We start from the raw sequence: 17,751 nt of genomic DNA, 5'->3' as shown, positions 1-17,751 counted from the left end.
TTGCTCCAGTCAAAAGCTGAGTGACTCCAATTTTCTCAAGCATTTTCCCGAGAGCTGAATCGTACTTCTCCGGGAAAGTAGGTTACCGTTAGAACCTGAACTCTTGCCGCCTCCCACCCAACTGAGTCTTGCGGCACCGGTAGGGGAGAGAAATCGCGAGAACCACACACAAGGCCGAGATTCCATGCCAGCAGGCGGGGCCGTAAGAGAAGGAAGTCCCACCTAGGCCCTCCCACCTCAGTTCCGAACCACGCATCGCGAGAGCGCAGAGTACCACAGGTCCGGCAAACGCGTGCAGAAGCGTATGCGCTGCGCGTTAGACTCGTCGGCCGCCGTAGCCCCTGCTAGTACAGCCCGTACGAGTCTGCTGGAGGAGGAAGAGAAAGGCTGAGAGAATCGGGTTACAAGATGGCGGTTTTGTAGTGGTTACGGCGGCAGCGGCGGCGGGAGAGCTAGCGAGCTCCGGGGGGAGCAAAGGGAGGGGAGGGAACGTGTGTGCGGGGGTGAAGTGAGAGGTAGTAGGGATTTCCGGCGAAGGGGTCTTGGTGGTTCTTGTCACCCGTTCCCGCGGCTGAAACGTTAGACCATGGTGAACTCGGGCCTCTCCGGAGCCGCCGCCGCCGCTGCCGCTACCGTCGCTACCGTCTCTCAAGAGTGAGGGGCGCGGACGAGGCGAGCGAGGAGGCGGCGGCTGGAACGTTGGAGAGCACAGCCACCATGTCGGATACGCGGCGGCGAGTGAAGGTCTATACTTTGAACGAAGACCGGCAATGGGACGACCGAGGCACCGGGCACGTCTCCTCCACTTACGTGGAGGAGCTCAAGGGGATGTCGCTGCTGGTTCGCGCAGAGTCGGACGGTAAGGTTATTGGAGCGGTGGAGTAGGGGCCGGTGCCTCCAGAGCGGGCACAGCCCTGGGGGTTAGGCCGTGGGCCCGGGCACTGGTATTCCCAGCTCTCGGGACACGGCGCTGGGGTTGTGTCTGCGCTTCTCTACGGTCAAAGCAAACTACTTTGTCCGCACTTGCCCTCCTTCGGAAGCCGATCTTTGCCTACCCCCACCCCAACCCCCGGGTCCTAAGGGGGATGTGACCCCTTCACCTCCAGTCGCTCCTGTTTTAAGACGGGGGAGCTCCAAGCCCTAGTAGCTCACTCTTTTATGTTTCTTTCGGGATTAGACGTCACGTACAAAAGGTTTAGTGAAACTTTTCTTTCTAGATGCCCCGCTTTCTACTCCCGCCACCCCCCCTCCTTTTTTTTCTTTTCTTTTACCGAATTTGATCTATGGGCCCCAGTTGCCACAGTCGACAGGTGCTGGGGAACACCAAAGGACACCTTTTTTCCTGGGGTTAGAGCATACTGTTGCCACGATACATGCACGCACAAGCACATACGATTCTGGTCTGGGATCCCTCCAGGGTGCCTTTGTGGAGGGTGCTGGTGCTGTGAAACAAGCGGACACTTAACACCTGAAGCAAGTTCAGATACCAAAGTGCAGTGGAAATTCGTGTTCGTTCGTTTCTTGTGCGAGTCATATGTGAAGAATTTTCAAATTATCCAGGGCAGAGCCGTAATTAAAGCACCTTTACATGGTAATCGGAGCTTCTTGATTGGAGCAACTGGTATGTGCAGACAATAGAAAAATAGCAGTCCTCGATTTCTTCTTGGCATGTTTTGTATCCTTGCACTTTCCTTTTAAATAGCCAGGGACATTTTCTTTCAAAAAGTGTCCTTCGTTTGTGTTCTTAATAAGAAAAAGATTGCTGTAACTTGTGAATCTAGTACTGTGATCCTTGTCGGGGTACTTTGTAATTTGTTAACTGAAAATGCAATAAAATAATTTGTGTTTAAAAGAATTTGGCTTCAAGTGATCATTTAGCTCTTTAACATTTTCGTGTCAATAAAACTTCAGTAGTCATCTAGTTTCCTCATTTTCTTGGTTTGATATTTGTCTTTAAGGGTCTTAAGGGATAAAAACAAAAAATGTAAATTGGAATACATAATAAATCAAAATATGTCTCGCTGGATGAAGAGGCAAGAAAAATGTGTGTTTATTTAGAGCTTTGTTTATTGAAATATATGTTATTTTTTTTATTTTACAGGATCTTTACTCTTGGAATCAAAGATAAATCCAAACACTGCATATCAGAAACAACAGGCAAGTAGTCGTTTATCTTTAATTTGAAAGACTTCATCTGTGATCAAGGAAATGTTTATCTGACAAAGATGGGAAAGCTTTCCTGACAAGACAAAAAACTTGTTTGCTAAAACAAAGTTATAGACCATGTGTTTTTCCCTTGCAGGTTAAAAGTTTCAGATTGTGAAAGTTTTTATATGGGCTGAAATTTATTATCATGTTTGAATCAAGCCACTGTTGGTTTGTATTAGAATACAATGTATTCATTAGTTTTTTTTTTTAAGTACAGTTAGCCAGGTTTTTTCTATACTCTGTACAGTAACCCTTTTATTCTGAATCACATATAAAGGAAATGACATAAAAGAAAATTCAAAGGGGGTACTCTTTAAAGCAAGGAAAGCATGTTTGTGGTGTGAAATTAGATCCTTTGACTCAAAGTAGTTTTTTATGTAGAAGCATTTAAATCCTGTTCTTTAACTATTGTATTTTTTAATATAAAAATCAATGGATACTTTACAAAAGTGTACATTGCTGATTGTGTAACATTTTCTGTTAATTATTGTCTTTTTTGGGAAAAGAAAACTTGTATTGTGTTTTAGAATGCCTGCTGAATTTGAAAATGGGCGTAGTTATTATTTAGCCTTTTCTTTATCTGTGATTGTTTTCATTTTTATTATGAAATATTTCAAAACTGCAGCACCAGATATAACACATGTTGATATTATGCTTCATTTGTTATAAATCTTTTTGTAATGTTGAGCATTTATGGATAAAGATAAAACCTGCTTTGTACCCATCCCATTCCATTCATTTTCCACCCTCACCAAAGGTAACCACTATTCAAATATTGATGTGTATTATTTCTATATGTGCTTTTATACCTTTTCTGCATATGTATGTATCCATAAACAATATGTAGTGTTTGTGTGTTTTAAAACTTTGCTCAATTGATATACTCTTATATGTATTCTGCAATTTGCATTTTCTACTCAAACCTTATTTTGGAAATTTATTCATGTTAACAATAGAGATCTAGTTGATTCTGGTTTGTTTTTTACTTTAACCGCTGTGTAGGCTTCTAGTGTATGATATACATCTATTGTTAGACACTTAAGATTATTTTCAGTGATTTTATGTATGTTATATGTACAGATGAATATAGCAGAGTTTTTTGAAGGAAAGAAATTATTTTAGTTATATTTACAGCATAAATGCCTTCTGTCTTCAAGGTTCATTAATGAAAATTTGGATGCCCAGAAACACAAATACTTCACAGTTGGAGGAATAAAATTATGTTTATTGCATAGTTCATTAATAGTAAATTGATTACTGTGAAACTGTTGTTTTATGTATGCAGTACATTTTAAATCAGTTCTTTGAACATTTTTAGGTTTTTAGCTATTTTTCTTTGCTTATAAAATTTTTTTTGATGGAGAATCATATTAAACACACTCTGAAATAAACCCCTGAAGATATTTCCTATACCATAGACATTTTAAGGTAGACATTGAAATAAATTTAATGTCCACATTAACCAAACTGGTAGTTACTCTCTGTCTTCACACTGAATTTTCTCCCATAGACACTTTTTTTTTTTTTTAATACTAGTATTTTGTGATGTTCAGGTTTTTTTCCCCCATTTTTGCATGAATATAAAATTCCTGAGAATTCTTTTCTTAAATGGAACTTAATGATTAGCAATTCTTTATAACTTAGTTATAATATCGACTCTTCTCAGATTGGATACAAGGTCCTTTAGCATTTGTTAGTATTGAAAAAGTCACAGTACTGTGGAAGTTTACCTACAAAGTAGTTGTCTCCCAACACAGTGAAACTTTACTTTTGATGATAGGACATAGTTTTATGTATTACTCAGAAAATTAGTTCTGTTATTTTGAGCACACAGAGTACTAGAGGAAAAAATACTAATTTTAAAGTGCTGGTAAAATGTTTTCTGTAATTAACCATATTCAAATAATATACTATTATTGTTGTTAAGTGCCATCAAGTTGGTTCCGACCCATAGCAACCCTGTGTAGGGTTTCAGAGGAGCAGCTGGTAGGTTTGGAACACTGACGTGATTGAAACTGACATAGCGGTCCAGTGCATTATCCTGCAGCACCACACAAGGACTCCAATAAACCATTAAGGCTTTTTTGAAAAATTGAAGTTTTACCAAATTAAAACATATGAGGACTCTGACAGTGAGAAGAAGATGGAAAAACTTTATATGTTAGAATGAAAAACTTGTATGATTATGGTCACTTTCTTTCATATTTGTTCAAATTGAATTTACTTTTCTAATAGAAACTAGAGAATCATTTAGGGGTTATGTTAAACATTGTTCTTTTGTAATAGAGCCAGTGTTTCATTTTTTACCATCTTGTTCAGTTTGTACTTTTTATCAAGTTACACAGATTGGAATTTCCAGATACATCAACGTTTTCTAGATTCATTAGAATTTAGGCTATTCAATAAATTGGTCTAGAAAATTATTCATTTCCAGAATGTATCTATACAGTGTCACTATGAGTTGGAACCGACTCTATGGTACTTAACAATAATATATTGTTCACTAGTGAGTTTTTAATTTAAAAAAAAGATTGAGTGTATGAGGAATTTGTAATTTATAGATTATTTTACTATAATAAAATACATTGCATGAATTCAGGGAGGAATATGTAACTTCAAGTTTTTAAGGTAAAACTGAATTATAGGTTTCAACTACATCTTTTTTGCAAAGCTAAGTTCTGAATTAATTGTGGGCCCCAAATAAATTAGTGGAGTCCTGGTATGGCCCTGTAGGATAAGCACTGGACTGTTAATAACAGGGTTGGCAGTTCAAACCCACCAGCCTCCCAAAACTCTATACAGGGTCACACAACAACACAACAAATAAGTTAGTTGAGTTGAATGTCAGATAACTGCATATGGACAGGTCGTCATTGATTCACGTCACTTTCTTGCTTACTTTGCGTAAAACAGGTAGCTATGGACAGATAATATGCTTATCCTAAAGGAGCCAATAAATTTGTTAAGTGCTTAAGTAAACACATTGGAAACATAAGAGAATGATTATACAATGAAGCATGAAATAAAGTGCCTGTTAATTGTCAACATTTTAAGTTATTTAAAGTCAAATGATTGATATTACTAAGTCAAAACAGTCATAGGGATGTGTGCCTTTTATACTTCACAGAATTGTATTCTGTTGGGATTAGGGGCATCTGTAGGGCTGCTAACTGCAAAGTCAGTGGCTCAAACCCACCAGCCACACCATGTAAGAAAGACCTATAAATATTTATAGTCTCGAAAACCCTATTTTAGGGTCACTGTGAGTTGGAATCAACCCAGTGGTAGTGGTTGGTTTTGTGATTAGGTAAGGATAGGGTTGTCGTTTTAGAGATAAGACATAGCAGTTACAAAATGCTAATAGAGAAGTTTTGTATTAACCTAGTCTTCATCAAAGGAGCTCTGGTAGTGTAGTGGTTATGAATCAGGCTGCGAACCTTAAGGCCAGCAGTTCGAAAATAGAGCGGGAGAAAGACGGGGCATTCTGCTCCTGTAGAGATTTACAGCCTCGGAAACCCTGTACAGGGTCACTATGGGTCGGAACCAACTTGACGGTACTTAACAACAACAACAATCTTCATCAAAAGCTCATAGAAGCATTTCATAGGCAAGGCAACTAAGATACAGAAAAGTTTCTTGACTTTCATTATATAGTACACAAATATAACTATGAATTTGTATTCCATATAGACCGGTTTGTAGAAAATTTGAAAAGGGAGAGATTGATTAGAACTGGAATCACTAAGAAAAGTTTCACTCTTTATGGTGTTTGCTGAAGCACTTATGATAGGGAAGGAAGTAGTGTACCTACTACAAAAGGTATTAAGCCTGTAGCAGGGGTTTACTATCAGAGCTTTGCTAAACAAGAGTCATTATAAGGTTCTTGAGTAGGGGCCTATGATGAAAGTGATAATGAAACTCCTTGATAATGAATAATAATGACCTGTGTATGTAAGGGGTAGGGATAGAGCAGCACAAAAAGTGCTGTAGATGTTTAGGTAGCAAGACTAATTGGGAACTATTGAAATGATTCAGATATAAGAAATGAAAATTTTGATAAATGGAATTGGAAAGGACAGAGCACTAGTATATTTTTAAGAAAGTGCTGGAAGATTTGGTGAATGATTAAATATGAAAGGGAACCAAAGGTCACTGTTAGTGTTTTTTTTGAGTATTGGGGCCAAGAGAATGATGGTTCTCTCCAGAAATTGGGAAGTTGAGAATGAAGCAAGTTCACAGTAGTCACTTAGTCTGTTTACAGCAACAACTGCAGACAACTTGAGTTTGAATAGTTCATACAGTCACGTGATTAGAAATCAAAAGGTTTTTAGTGAAGACTTTACCATCCCAGTTGGCTTTGCTGTAGGCCATTCATGGTACCAGTTTCAAGTATATCTTTTCAGAAGGCATGCAGTCACATTTGTTGTTAAGTGCTGTCAACTCGGTTCTGACTCAGTGACCCTGTATAGGTTTTCCAAGGAGTGGCTGGTGGGTTTGAATAACAGACCTTATGCTCATATTATCACCAGGACTTACACAATCACACATAATCCCTTTTATTGGCATACATGATAGTATACTGTCTACTGTTTGTGCCTGCTTCTTTGATTTAGACTTTGAAGTGATAGTAAAATAGATCTTTTAATGAACATTTGGGAGTAGAGCTAGGATAAGAATTCGGGACAGGAGATTCTGAGAATCTTTAGTTGTAACAAGGGAACTCCTTTAGAGGAGTAGATACAAATTGGATAGGCACTTAGTCTTAATGAATGTTGACATTTATTCATCCATAGTACTTGCTTAGGTACGCTAATAAGTTGATTGATGTCTTTAGTTTGTATTTTTAAAGTTTATTTGAAATATTTGAAGCATTTCAGTAAAGAAATTATTGGATCCAATGTACTTAGTAACCCCAGTGTGTGGAATTGAAAAGGGGCAATGAAATAAGTAAGGCTTTTTGGGAAAAGGTTGCAGAGGTAATGTTGCGTTGTATTAAGAGATGGTTGTGAGGATGCAAAGATGTGGATGTATGTTAAATACAATTTTCAGGACATGCCGATAGATTTGCTGTTGGTAATCAGGAAGAAGAAAGATCCAATACAGAGGAAGAGCAAACAATTGGAATGAACAGAGAATCGGGAATATGTGCTTTTCAAACCAAGAGAGAAGTGAATTTCAGTAAGAAAAGGATGGACTGTCAACAAATGACTGTTAGTTTCATATCCTCTCAGAGGAAGATTCATAATATTCTTGGCTTTGGTTAGAAGAATGTCCCTGAGTTGAAGTTGTAGAGATGCTTGTACCTATCTCTTTATTTGGCAAAAACAATACAAAAAAATTGAGAGTGTTAGGATTCAGCTATATAACTTGAAAAAAAAAAAAAAAAAGACATGATTGTTCAGTGCCATCCAGTCAGTTTTGACTCAGCGATCGTGTATAGGTTTGAACCTTTGGTTCAAATCAACCTTGCGGTCCAGTGCTTTTTCATACATGTCATTATGGGGAATGGGTTAATGAGTGTGGAAGAGAGAGAGAGTTCTATAATTTGCATGAATGAATTTGTAATGAGTAAAGTCTGGTCTGAATTTTTAATTGTAGCTCAGGTCCTGGAATAGAGGAAGTAAATGAATAGTTATAAAGCATGTTGCTCTAACTGCCCTTAGTCTGTTCCGTCTCAGTGAGTCTATATAGGGTATCTGAGGAGCAGCTTGTGGGTTTGAACTGCTAACCTTTTAGTTGACAGTCCAGTGCTGATCCACAGCACCACACCAGAAGTCCAGATATAAAGCTTACTGTTGTTAAGTGCCATTGAGTCGATTCCGACCCATAGCGACCCTGTATAGGGTTTCTGAGGAGCAGCTGGTGAGCTTGAACCGCCAGCATTGCAGTTCAAACAGTTTTGCAGTGTGACACATTAACTCACAGCACCACACCAGGACGCCAAGCTTAGGCAGGATGAAAGGTAGACATTTTGGGTGGTGGAATGGTTACCAACGAGGAATTTTGGGGACACGGATTGGGGGTAGAGCTTGTTCTTAGAAATGTAGAAAATGCTTTCGTAAATATTATGCTCCAGAAGGTTGGTGATCGAGTTGTTTAAACTGTTGTGTTTTTTTTTTTTAATTTTCTTACATTAAAATAAAATGTGGTAATACAGTGTCTGGAGCATGGATTTTAGAGTTATAGTCTTGTTTTTAAAAATTCTGTTCAGGTTATGTGATATTGAACATATTTTCTCTCTCAACCTGATTTTATAAATAGAGCTACTATCCTACGCTGTAAGATAATTGGGAGTTAATGTATGAGCAGTGCTTAGCGCAGTACTTGACATGTAATAAGCTCAATAACCAAACTCACTATTGTAATAAAACATTGTGAAAACCAGATTCAGTAAAAGCTAGAAAGTTGTCAAGCTTCTTTAGCACATGTCTTGCTCCCATCTTGGGCTTGAGTAGAATCACCTTACTGTTTTAAAGAACCAGACAAAATAGAACGGAATATTTTTATTTTTTTTTTCTGTAAGTTAATTAAAATCTTACTTCTATAGGGAAACAGTGGTAATTAAATGTTTCAGTTAGTAGATGAAAACTCTTAAGCTTCTGTGGGTTTAACAGAGGCATTGATAATTAATAATGCCCCATAGAGGTGAAAGTATTTATCACACACAAATGAGCAAAACAATATATCACAAAGTACAGTGATTTAAAAATCAGACTGAAAATGTTAGCTTTTCTATATCTTGGCTTTTTGGATATACAGGACACTGCCATTTGACACTTTATTTTGTTTCAAATATTCTTGTGGTATTTCTTTTGGGGGAGTCCTATTAAAAGTCTGGGGGTCCTGGTGTGGCACTGTGGGTTAATGTACTGGACTGCAAAAAAGTCATTTGAACTGCAAAGTCTGCGGTTCAAGCTCACCATTTGTTCTACAGGGTCGCTATGGGTAGGAATCAAGTTGACGGCACTTAGCAGCAACAATTAAAAGTGTACAGTCAAATATGGCCTTTTGTTCACAAAAGATGCATTTTGGTCTTTGGAGAGACAGAGCGTTGTAGGGAGGAGAGAGAAAGAGGAATGACGGGAGAATCCAAGAAGCCTAGGGCTGATGGACAGATAACTTTCATTGGTCTTACTAAGAGAGTCTGTGCTGCCTATTCTTGAGCCCAGGCTTTTGAGGTTTGATGTTACCTGTTTTTCCTGGAATGTCATGCTTCTCATTCTCGGGGGTATGAAGTTGAAGAGAATTTCAGGCACAGGAAGGACAGTGCTAAGGACCCCTGCAGTGGTGCACTAGTGTCTGAACTCTTCTCCCCTGGAGTTGTTGGACATGTGTCAGCATAGTCACAGTTGTCATGGTGACCACTGCCCACCAGAAGCCATCAAGAATGCTAGAGAAATGGGATTGTGGCTTGTCCACTTCAGTGAAGTAGATCTTGCTGGAGAAGAGAAGGACTGCAATAAAGAGGAAGAAGATGCACAGCTCCAACTCCTTCATACAATCCTTCAGTGTCTGCCCCAATATCTGCAGAGCCTTATGGTGACGAAAGATCTTGAAGATATGGGAACCCTCGCAGTCAGGTGGACCTCGGGATGGCCAAGGACATGTCCAACTGGGTAGTTGACTCTCTCCTGGACTAGCTCTGTGATGAGAGTTATAAAGTAGTGGATGATGGAGATGGTATCAGTGATGTTCATGATGTTCCTAAAGATGTCTCTATTGCTGGGGCAGATTGGTGGTATTTCTTTGTTCACTGCCATAGGGGTTTTTACTCTGGTCCTTGGATTAAATGCATTGCTATATACAAACTATAGGCTGTATATGGGAGTCCTGGTATGGCAATGTGGGCTAATGCATCAGACTGCAAAGTCGTTTGAACTGCAAGATCAGTGGCTCAAGCTCACCAGAGATGCTCCTTGGAAACCCTAGACAGGGTTGCTATGGGTCGGAATCGACTGGACATCACTTAGCTCCAAGATAGGTTGTATTTGAGGTTTGGGGTAGGAAGAAATGGATGGGAATTGTCACCCATTTGTAGTAGATAAGGAGAGCTGATAAGGTTTGTACTATCATGACACCTTTAAAGTTAACAGAGATATGCTTTGAGCCATATTCTCAAAGAATGACCTATCAGAATTACGTGGACCGCTTATTAAAAATAATAAGGCTCGATGTCATATCTCAGTCCATGGAAAAGGGTTCTGAAAATAGATCTCATTTAGTTTTTACAATTTTTACTAGATCATGGGAAAGAGTTTCAAGACAAGAAGGAAAGAACCAAAGAAAATAATGATGGAGTTAGTTACCTTAATTCAGAATGTGAATCAGAGCCAGAATGGAAAGGACCTTATGCTTAGATAAGGGTTTTAGATTTCATTCTATAGTACCAGTGATTTCCAAAATGGAATGTATAGTTTGAAGCATTGGGATTTTAGAAGAAACTTTTTATTTATGTATTTTATCTGATTTACTGTGTTTTGTTACACTTAAAGTAAATCAGATGTCAAATATCCATGGCATTTTGAAGGAAGATGGAAATTTCCATGAAAAACACATTGTGAACTAATAGCCTGTGTGTGCAGATAACTGTAGATGTTTTCTAATTTAAACTCTCTCTGGTCATCAGTTCGAAACTACCAGCTGTTCTGCAGGAGAAAGATGAGGCTTTCTGCTCCCATAAAGATTTACAGCCTTGGAAACCCTGTACAGGGTTGCTATGAGTCAGAACTGACTCCACAGCACATAACCACACAACAACTGGTAGCATAGTGGTTACAAATCAGGCAACTAACTCAAGTTCAGCAGTTTGAAACTACCAGTTGCTCCACAGGAGAAAGATGAGGCTTTTTGTCCCCATAAGGATTTATAGTCTCAGAAACCTTGTGCAGGGTCACTATGAGTTAGAACTGACTACACCATACTTAACAACAACCACCACCACCACCCTAGCAAGTAGTCCTGGTATGGCACTGTGGGTTAATGCACCAGACTGCAAAGCCATTTGAATTGCAAGGCCGACGGTTAAAGCTCAACGGCTGCTTGTTGGGAACCCCATATAGAGTTACTGTGGGTCTGAATCAACTCCACAGCGTTTAACAGCAACAAACCCTAGCAAAACAGTGCAAATGAACAGCTTTGTACATTCCAATAATCTGTTACCAGTAGATGTTAGAAACTGACTTCCTTGCTTTGGGCACAGTATCCCTAGAAAAGGACATTATGTTTGGTAAAGGGCCAACAAAAATGAAGGACATCCTCATTGAGATGGATTGGCACAATAACCACAACATATCAAAGATTATACAGTTGCCACTGGACCTGGTAACATTTCATTCTGCTATATAGAATGTCACCATAAGTCAGTGTTAACTCTGAACTAACACGTGAACAAGAAAATGGTCAAACTGATATTTATTCCTAGTGTAAGCTGTCTGCATACCCTGTTATAAAATAAGCAGTGATACAGATCTGACAAGAAGTTGCACCATCCAAAAAATGTAGACTTATTAAAAGGGTAACTTTGTAATCACTGTCATGTGTACCGTGGTATATATGGTTATCACCATGGTATATATCGTGTACTATACCATGTCCTATAAGTGACATAGTGATTACAGCATATGGCTTAGAACCAAAAGGTTGGCAGTTTGAACCCACCAGTCTGGGAGAAAGAAGTCGCATTTTGTTTGGTAGATTACAGCCTTAGAAATGTCATGGGGGCAGTTCTACTCTGTCCAACAGGGTTGCTATGAAACAAACTCAACAGTAATGGGTTTGGTTTTGTGTATGTTGAGTCTTGAGATGTCGATTTGTAAAAATATGGAGCCATTAGAGTTCATACATTTAAGAATACTGTTTATGTAATTTAAAAAATTTGCATGTTAACGTATATACTAATATTGGTGGTGGTGATATGCCATGGAGTCTGTTCCAACTCTTAGTGACCCTGCATAGGGTTTCCGAGGCTGTAAATCTTTCTTTATGGGAGCAGAAAGCCTCATCTATCTCCTGAGGAACAACTGGTAGTTTCGAAATGCTGACCTCAAGGGTAGCAGCCTGACTTGTAACCGCTATGCTACCGAACGGAGCTCCTTATATTATATCCCTGTATATAAGTAAATTGGAGTGTGTAGTAAAAAGGTTTTCGATTCTGCTGTGTATTTTCTCAACATCAAAAATTTAAAAAGTTTTTGTTTATGAAGCTGTTTTTGAGGAGGGCTCTAAGAAGATCACTCGGGCTTTGGGGGGCAGTACAGGAAACTTTAAGTGGGTGTCCTGGGACTTTAACCAGAGTAGCTCTGTTTTTATCCTTTTTAATACATGGAAGCTTAAAATTTTTGTCTGTTAAAAGGGTTTTACTGATTTTATTTAAAATTTTTGAAAACCTCTGATGTGGGGAACCCTTGAAAGTATAGTTGAAGGTAGAACAGGTTTCTAGCTGTTTTTACCTGATTACACAGCAACCTTTAAATCTGAGGCTTGGGTTAATGAAAGGGTATTTTTCATTTATTGCTTGGAAATTAAGAAAGCTGAAGTGTTAATTTTGAAAGCTTAACTAGAGCTGACTTTTACTTTCAAGTTTTTAAAAATCATGTCATCTTAAGTATAAGATAATTATCGTGTTGTCAATATTAGATGAAGAACTGTTACATACAAGATGCTTCATAGAATGTATATTTTTGTAATTAGAGTATATAAGTTCAAGTACATTTTTTAATATCAGAGTTTTAGCCATTTTAAACTTTGAATATATATCCTTAAGAAAAATGAAAAAGAGATTGCCCCTTTCATTACGGTGTTTCATAGTGATTTTACTGCTTAAACATTTTTGCTTGTGTGTTGTAATTTAAATTCACAACATACCTAACTTTTTGTTACGGATATCATTGAAGACATCCTAGAATAGAAGTTACATGAGCTACATGGGCTTTACTTTTGCTACAACCCAAACTACTGAATTGGTAGTAATTGGAGATAAAACAAGTAGTTCCATTTTGCTTCTGGTTTGCATTCATTAAAATTCTGAAACTCCTTCAGGTCTTGTCGCCTACACCATTCTCACCCCACCCCCCCAAAAAAACCCCACAAAAACTAGAAAGAACTATTTAGAACCAGTGACCGCCAGCAAAAATGAAAGGATAAACATACAGATAGATAGTTAATGGAACAGCTGACTTTCTGGAAACAACAGGAAACACAGGCTTGAAATGTCTATATTGCAGTTTTGGTCAAGAATGGCTGGCCTTTCCATTTAATATCTTGGTAATCTAAGTCAAAGGCTGATAATTTTTATCTCAATATATTTTGGTTTTAGAAAATTGCTGAACATAATTTTTAGTGCCAAACGCAGTATTTTATTGCCATATATTGCCACAGTTTCAAAGGGTAACAAAATACAGTTTTATAATTGTGAATATTAGAGGCATTTGTCATTGCTATGCTGTTTTCTGTTCTTTGATATTTATTCACACTTTGTAGAATTTTTTTTTTCTCTTTGATGATGTAGAAATCTTCATTTTTATACAGGATACATTAATTGTTTGGTCAGAAGCTGAGAACTATGATCTGGCTCTAAGTTTTCAGGAAAAAGCTGGCTGTGATGAGATATGGGAAAAAATCTGTCAGGTAAGGTTCTTTTAAATAATATGTTACTTGTATTTATATGTATTCTTGAATTTCTTTTATATCAAAGATGTGTAAGTATTAGAGAATGGTTTAGTGTGAGACTTGGAGAACCTGATCTGGATATTTATATTTGATAGCCCATTCTTTTACTTAAAATTAAGATATAAAAAATAAAAAAGACTTTATTTTACAACATTAGATTTTGATAGCATATATTCAAGGAACTGTGGTAGCATAGTGGTTACGAATTGGGCTGTGAGCCGCAACATCAGCAGTTTGAAACTACCAGCTGTTCTGTGGGAGAAAGATGAGGCTTTCTGTTCCCGTAAAGATTTCCAGCCTTGGAAACCCTGTACAGGGTCACTATGAGTCGAAACCAACTCCACGGCACATAACAACAACAACAACAACAACATATTCATAATTAATGCCCTGTAAAGTGGCAAGATTTATAAACAGATCAAAAGAAGATTAATAAAACATTATATTCTGAGGCTTTGAGGGGTGGGCAGTGGAGGTTCAGTGGTTCTTGCTTTCCATGTGATATGAATCCTGGCCACTTCTTATGTGCAGCCACTACCCATTTGTCGATAGAGGCTTGCATGTTATTAAGGTGGTTAACAGGTTTCAGTGAGCTTCCACACTAAGAAAGACTAGATAGAAAGATCATCCAGTGAAAACCCTATGGAGTACAAGGATGTGACCTGGAGCAATCATGGAGATTGGAACAGCAACATCTTGTTCTGGATTCACCATGAGTCAGGGGCCTACTTGACAGCAGCTAACAATAAGACTTTAAGATGAAAAAATATGTATGTGGTCTTTATATATGGTCTAATAGGAGCCATGATGGTACAGTGGTTATTCACTTAGCTACTAGTCAAAAGGTCAGTGGTTCAAACCCACCAGCTACTCCTTAGGAGACAGATGCCAGTCTGTGTCCATAAAGACTTACAGCCTTGGAAACCCTATGGAGCAGTTCTCTTCTTACAGGGCTACTGTGAGTTGGAATCAACTTGATGGCAGTGGGTTTTATGGGATGTTTGCTTAATGTTTATGAATATTGTGTGTACAGTACTAATGATCAAAAGTACTTATGACTACAATTTGTGAGCTTAAAAGTATAGTAGGATTGAAGATACATGGTAAATCTCAGGTTATGGGGTTTTTTTTGTAATAGATATTTAATTTTGGAACACTTAAATTTACTGAACATTGAAGCAGCTAACTCACTGACATGGTTAGGTTCCAAAGACCAGGTCATGATGTGAAAATTGGCATTATGCAAAAGTGGAGGAAGACTGCATCAGATCACAAAATGTTAGGGTGACTACATCATTGTATAACCACTAAATAACCAAACCAACCAAATTGACACATAACCATCACAGCTGACGTTACTCTTGCCTTTCACTTCAGCATTTGTTAGTGCCAGATACATGTCAGTAATCAAATAATAGATTTATTACTATTTCTGTAAATGTGAAACATTTATCGGATGACAAGAGAGTCAATAGTGAAGAGTAGGTATGGTACAGAGAGTTCCTATACACACATACCCCTTCCTGTTCCTAGCCTTGGCACCCAGTTTGCCCTACTGTTAACATCTTATATTAGTATGATACAGTTGTCACAATTAATGAACTAATGTTTATTAGTTCATTGCATTATTTTAGTATTATTGACATTATTGACTGCCTTGTTAGTGATGTTGAGTTGGTTCCAACTCTTAGTGACCCTATATAGGGTTTCTGAGGAGCCACTGGTGACTTAGAAGAGCTGACCTTGCATTTCAAACAGACCTTGAGGTCAAGTGCTTATCCTTTATTATTAACTATAGTCGCATATTCCTCTGCTTTTCCTTAATGGCCTTTTTCCAGTTTAGGACACCACATTATATGTAGTAATCATGTCTCCTTAGGTTCTTCTTGGCTGTGGCATTTGGAAACTGAGACTTTAAATTAACCTTGACATTTCATTTCAAGTACCATTTTCTGTAAATGGGAGATCTCTTTATTTCAGTGGCAACTTGTTGCAGTACTTGGTTAGTTATTTTTTGTCTACTGTCATTTTCACTTATATCTTATATACATCAGCTTTTCCATCTAGTGAATGTTATCATTAAAGATTATTGAGATGGTTTTATAGATATGACCACAGTTATTTTATTTCCGCTTGGGTCTTCCGGAAGCACACAGTATAATGTGAATCAAGAAGTAATGTGTAAAACTTCCCATCTCTATTGATCTTGGCTCACTAAACTGAGAGTATTGGATTTTTTTCTCATTGTATATTTTTAAAAGCTTAATATAAGTTATTCATTGTTTTGATAGTCTTTTCTTTCTTAACTCTAACGAGATGTATTGGTCAGGTCGCATCATTGATGAACTCAAGTGTGGCAGCAGTAGTGAGGTTGGCCCAGGATCGGACATTGTTCTGCTTTGCATGGGGTCACTCTGAGTCGGTTCTGACTCCATGGCACCTGACAACAACAACAACAAATATATATGTATCGTGTATTATTGGTGTGTTTTTGTTGGTGGTGGTAAGTGCCATTGAGTCGGTTCCAATTCATAGCAACCCTCTATAGGGTTTCTGAGGAGTGGCTAATGGGTTTGACACACTGACTTTTTGGTTAGCAGTCCATTGCCTATCCTACAGTGCTACACTATGACTCCATTAACTAAAATAATGAATGTAAAGTGTGATTTAAAACTTAAAAATGACCTCTTATAGATTTACACATGTGAGGAGCCTTCATAAAGTTTGTAGTCAGGTGGAACTAAAAGATAATAGTATTTTTCCATGAATTTTTTAAGTCCCCTCCTATAATGAGCTTTCATCAGATATGTTTTCATTTTGTGATTCAGTAAATTTGGATCATGCATTTATTTGTGAAATGAAAGAAAAACTCATATATGAAAATGATAGAAGCATATTGAAGGATGTTATTGTTAAGTACCATCGAGTTGGTTCTGATTCATAGCAACTCATAGGGTTCCTGAGGAAGCAGCTGGTGGCTTTGAACTGCCAACCTTGTAGTTCGCAGTCCAGCGCTGATCCTACAGTACCACACGTGATGTCCTAAAAAAGAGATAGTAGTAATACTTACAAGGCTATTCAAAATGTTAGTAATATTGTTGTTAAGTGCCGTGGAGTCAGTTCCGACTCATAGCGATCCTGCACAGGGTTTCCGAGGCTGTAAATCTTTACGGGAGCAGAAAGCCTCGTCTTTCTCCTGCGGAACAGCTGATAATTTCAAACTGCTGACCCTGAGGTTAGCAGCCCAATTCGTAACCACTATCCTACCAGATCTCCTTAGTATATTAGTACACCAAAAGTACTAATTAAGCTAACCTTTTTCATTACAAATTCTTCAAATGTTATGTTTTATTTTGTATTCTTCCATCTGTCTCTATATCCCTAATACCATCATGGTTTAACTGGCACATATTATGCATGGATTATATATTTGGAAAAAAAAATAAAAAGAAATGTCTCATTTGTAACTATGCCACTGGTTTACATATGTGCTAAAACATAAGCTTACAAAATAATATTTTCCAATGATCAGCATATTAGATGATTTCTTGCCCACACCTTAGCATCTACTTTCTTTTTTTTTTTTCCCCCTTAAATGATTTATTGTGAATTATGTGACAGTTTACATGGGAGAACATTAGTTTTACATTCATTCTATGTCGTCTCATTGCCATGGTTACAATCCCCTCCATGCAATCCTGCCCCCGTGCCTCCCAGGTCTTCAGCACACAGTCGCTCTCCCTCTCTGGGTCTAGAGTCTCCAGCTGCTCCATCGCTCCACATCATCATCTCTGGCTCCATTTCAGGCATCACTGCTTCTCTGGGTAGGGTCCCACTCTCTACTCTTCTCCCTTGATGGTCCTAGGGACCTCCGCT

At 38.1% G+C, this 17,751-nt stretch overlaps 1 protein-coding gene across 2 annotated transcripts in view; it reads left to right on the top strand.

Annotated features, from left to right (window-relative positions):
• The first annotated feature begins 384 nt into the window (after positions 1-384).
• The window catches only part of SMEK2 (SMEK homolog 2, suppressor of mek1 (Dictyostelium)), an 82,820-nt gene continuing 65,453 nt past the window's right edge, over positions 385-17,751 (top strand). The window contains exons 1-3 of one of the 2 annotated variants that reach the window (XM_006868016.1): positions 385-859; positions 2,102-2,157; positions 13,735-13,833. In XM_006868016.1, coding sequence (XP_006868078.1) covers positions 718-859; positions 2,102-2,157; positions 13,735-13,833 — 297 coding nt within the window. In that variant the 5' untranslated portion in view covers positions 385-717. The remainder of the gene's footprint in view (positions 860-2,101; positions 2,158-13,734; positions 13,834-17,751) is intronic. The other variant, XM_006868015.1, reaches the window with a different exon arrangement.

The sequence above is a fragment of the Chrysochloris asiatica genome, unplaced genomic scaffold, assembly GCF_000296735.1.
Source record: "Chrysochloris asiatica unplaced genomic scaffold, ChrAsi1.0 scaffold00114, whole genome shotgun sequence".
Classification (NCBI taxonomy): domain Eukaryota; kingdom Metazoa; phylum Chordata; class Mammalia; order Afrosoricida; family Chrysochloridae; genus Chrysochloris; species Chrysochloris asiatica.
This window is presented reverse-complemented; position numbering and strand designations above follow the sequence as displayed.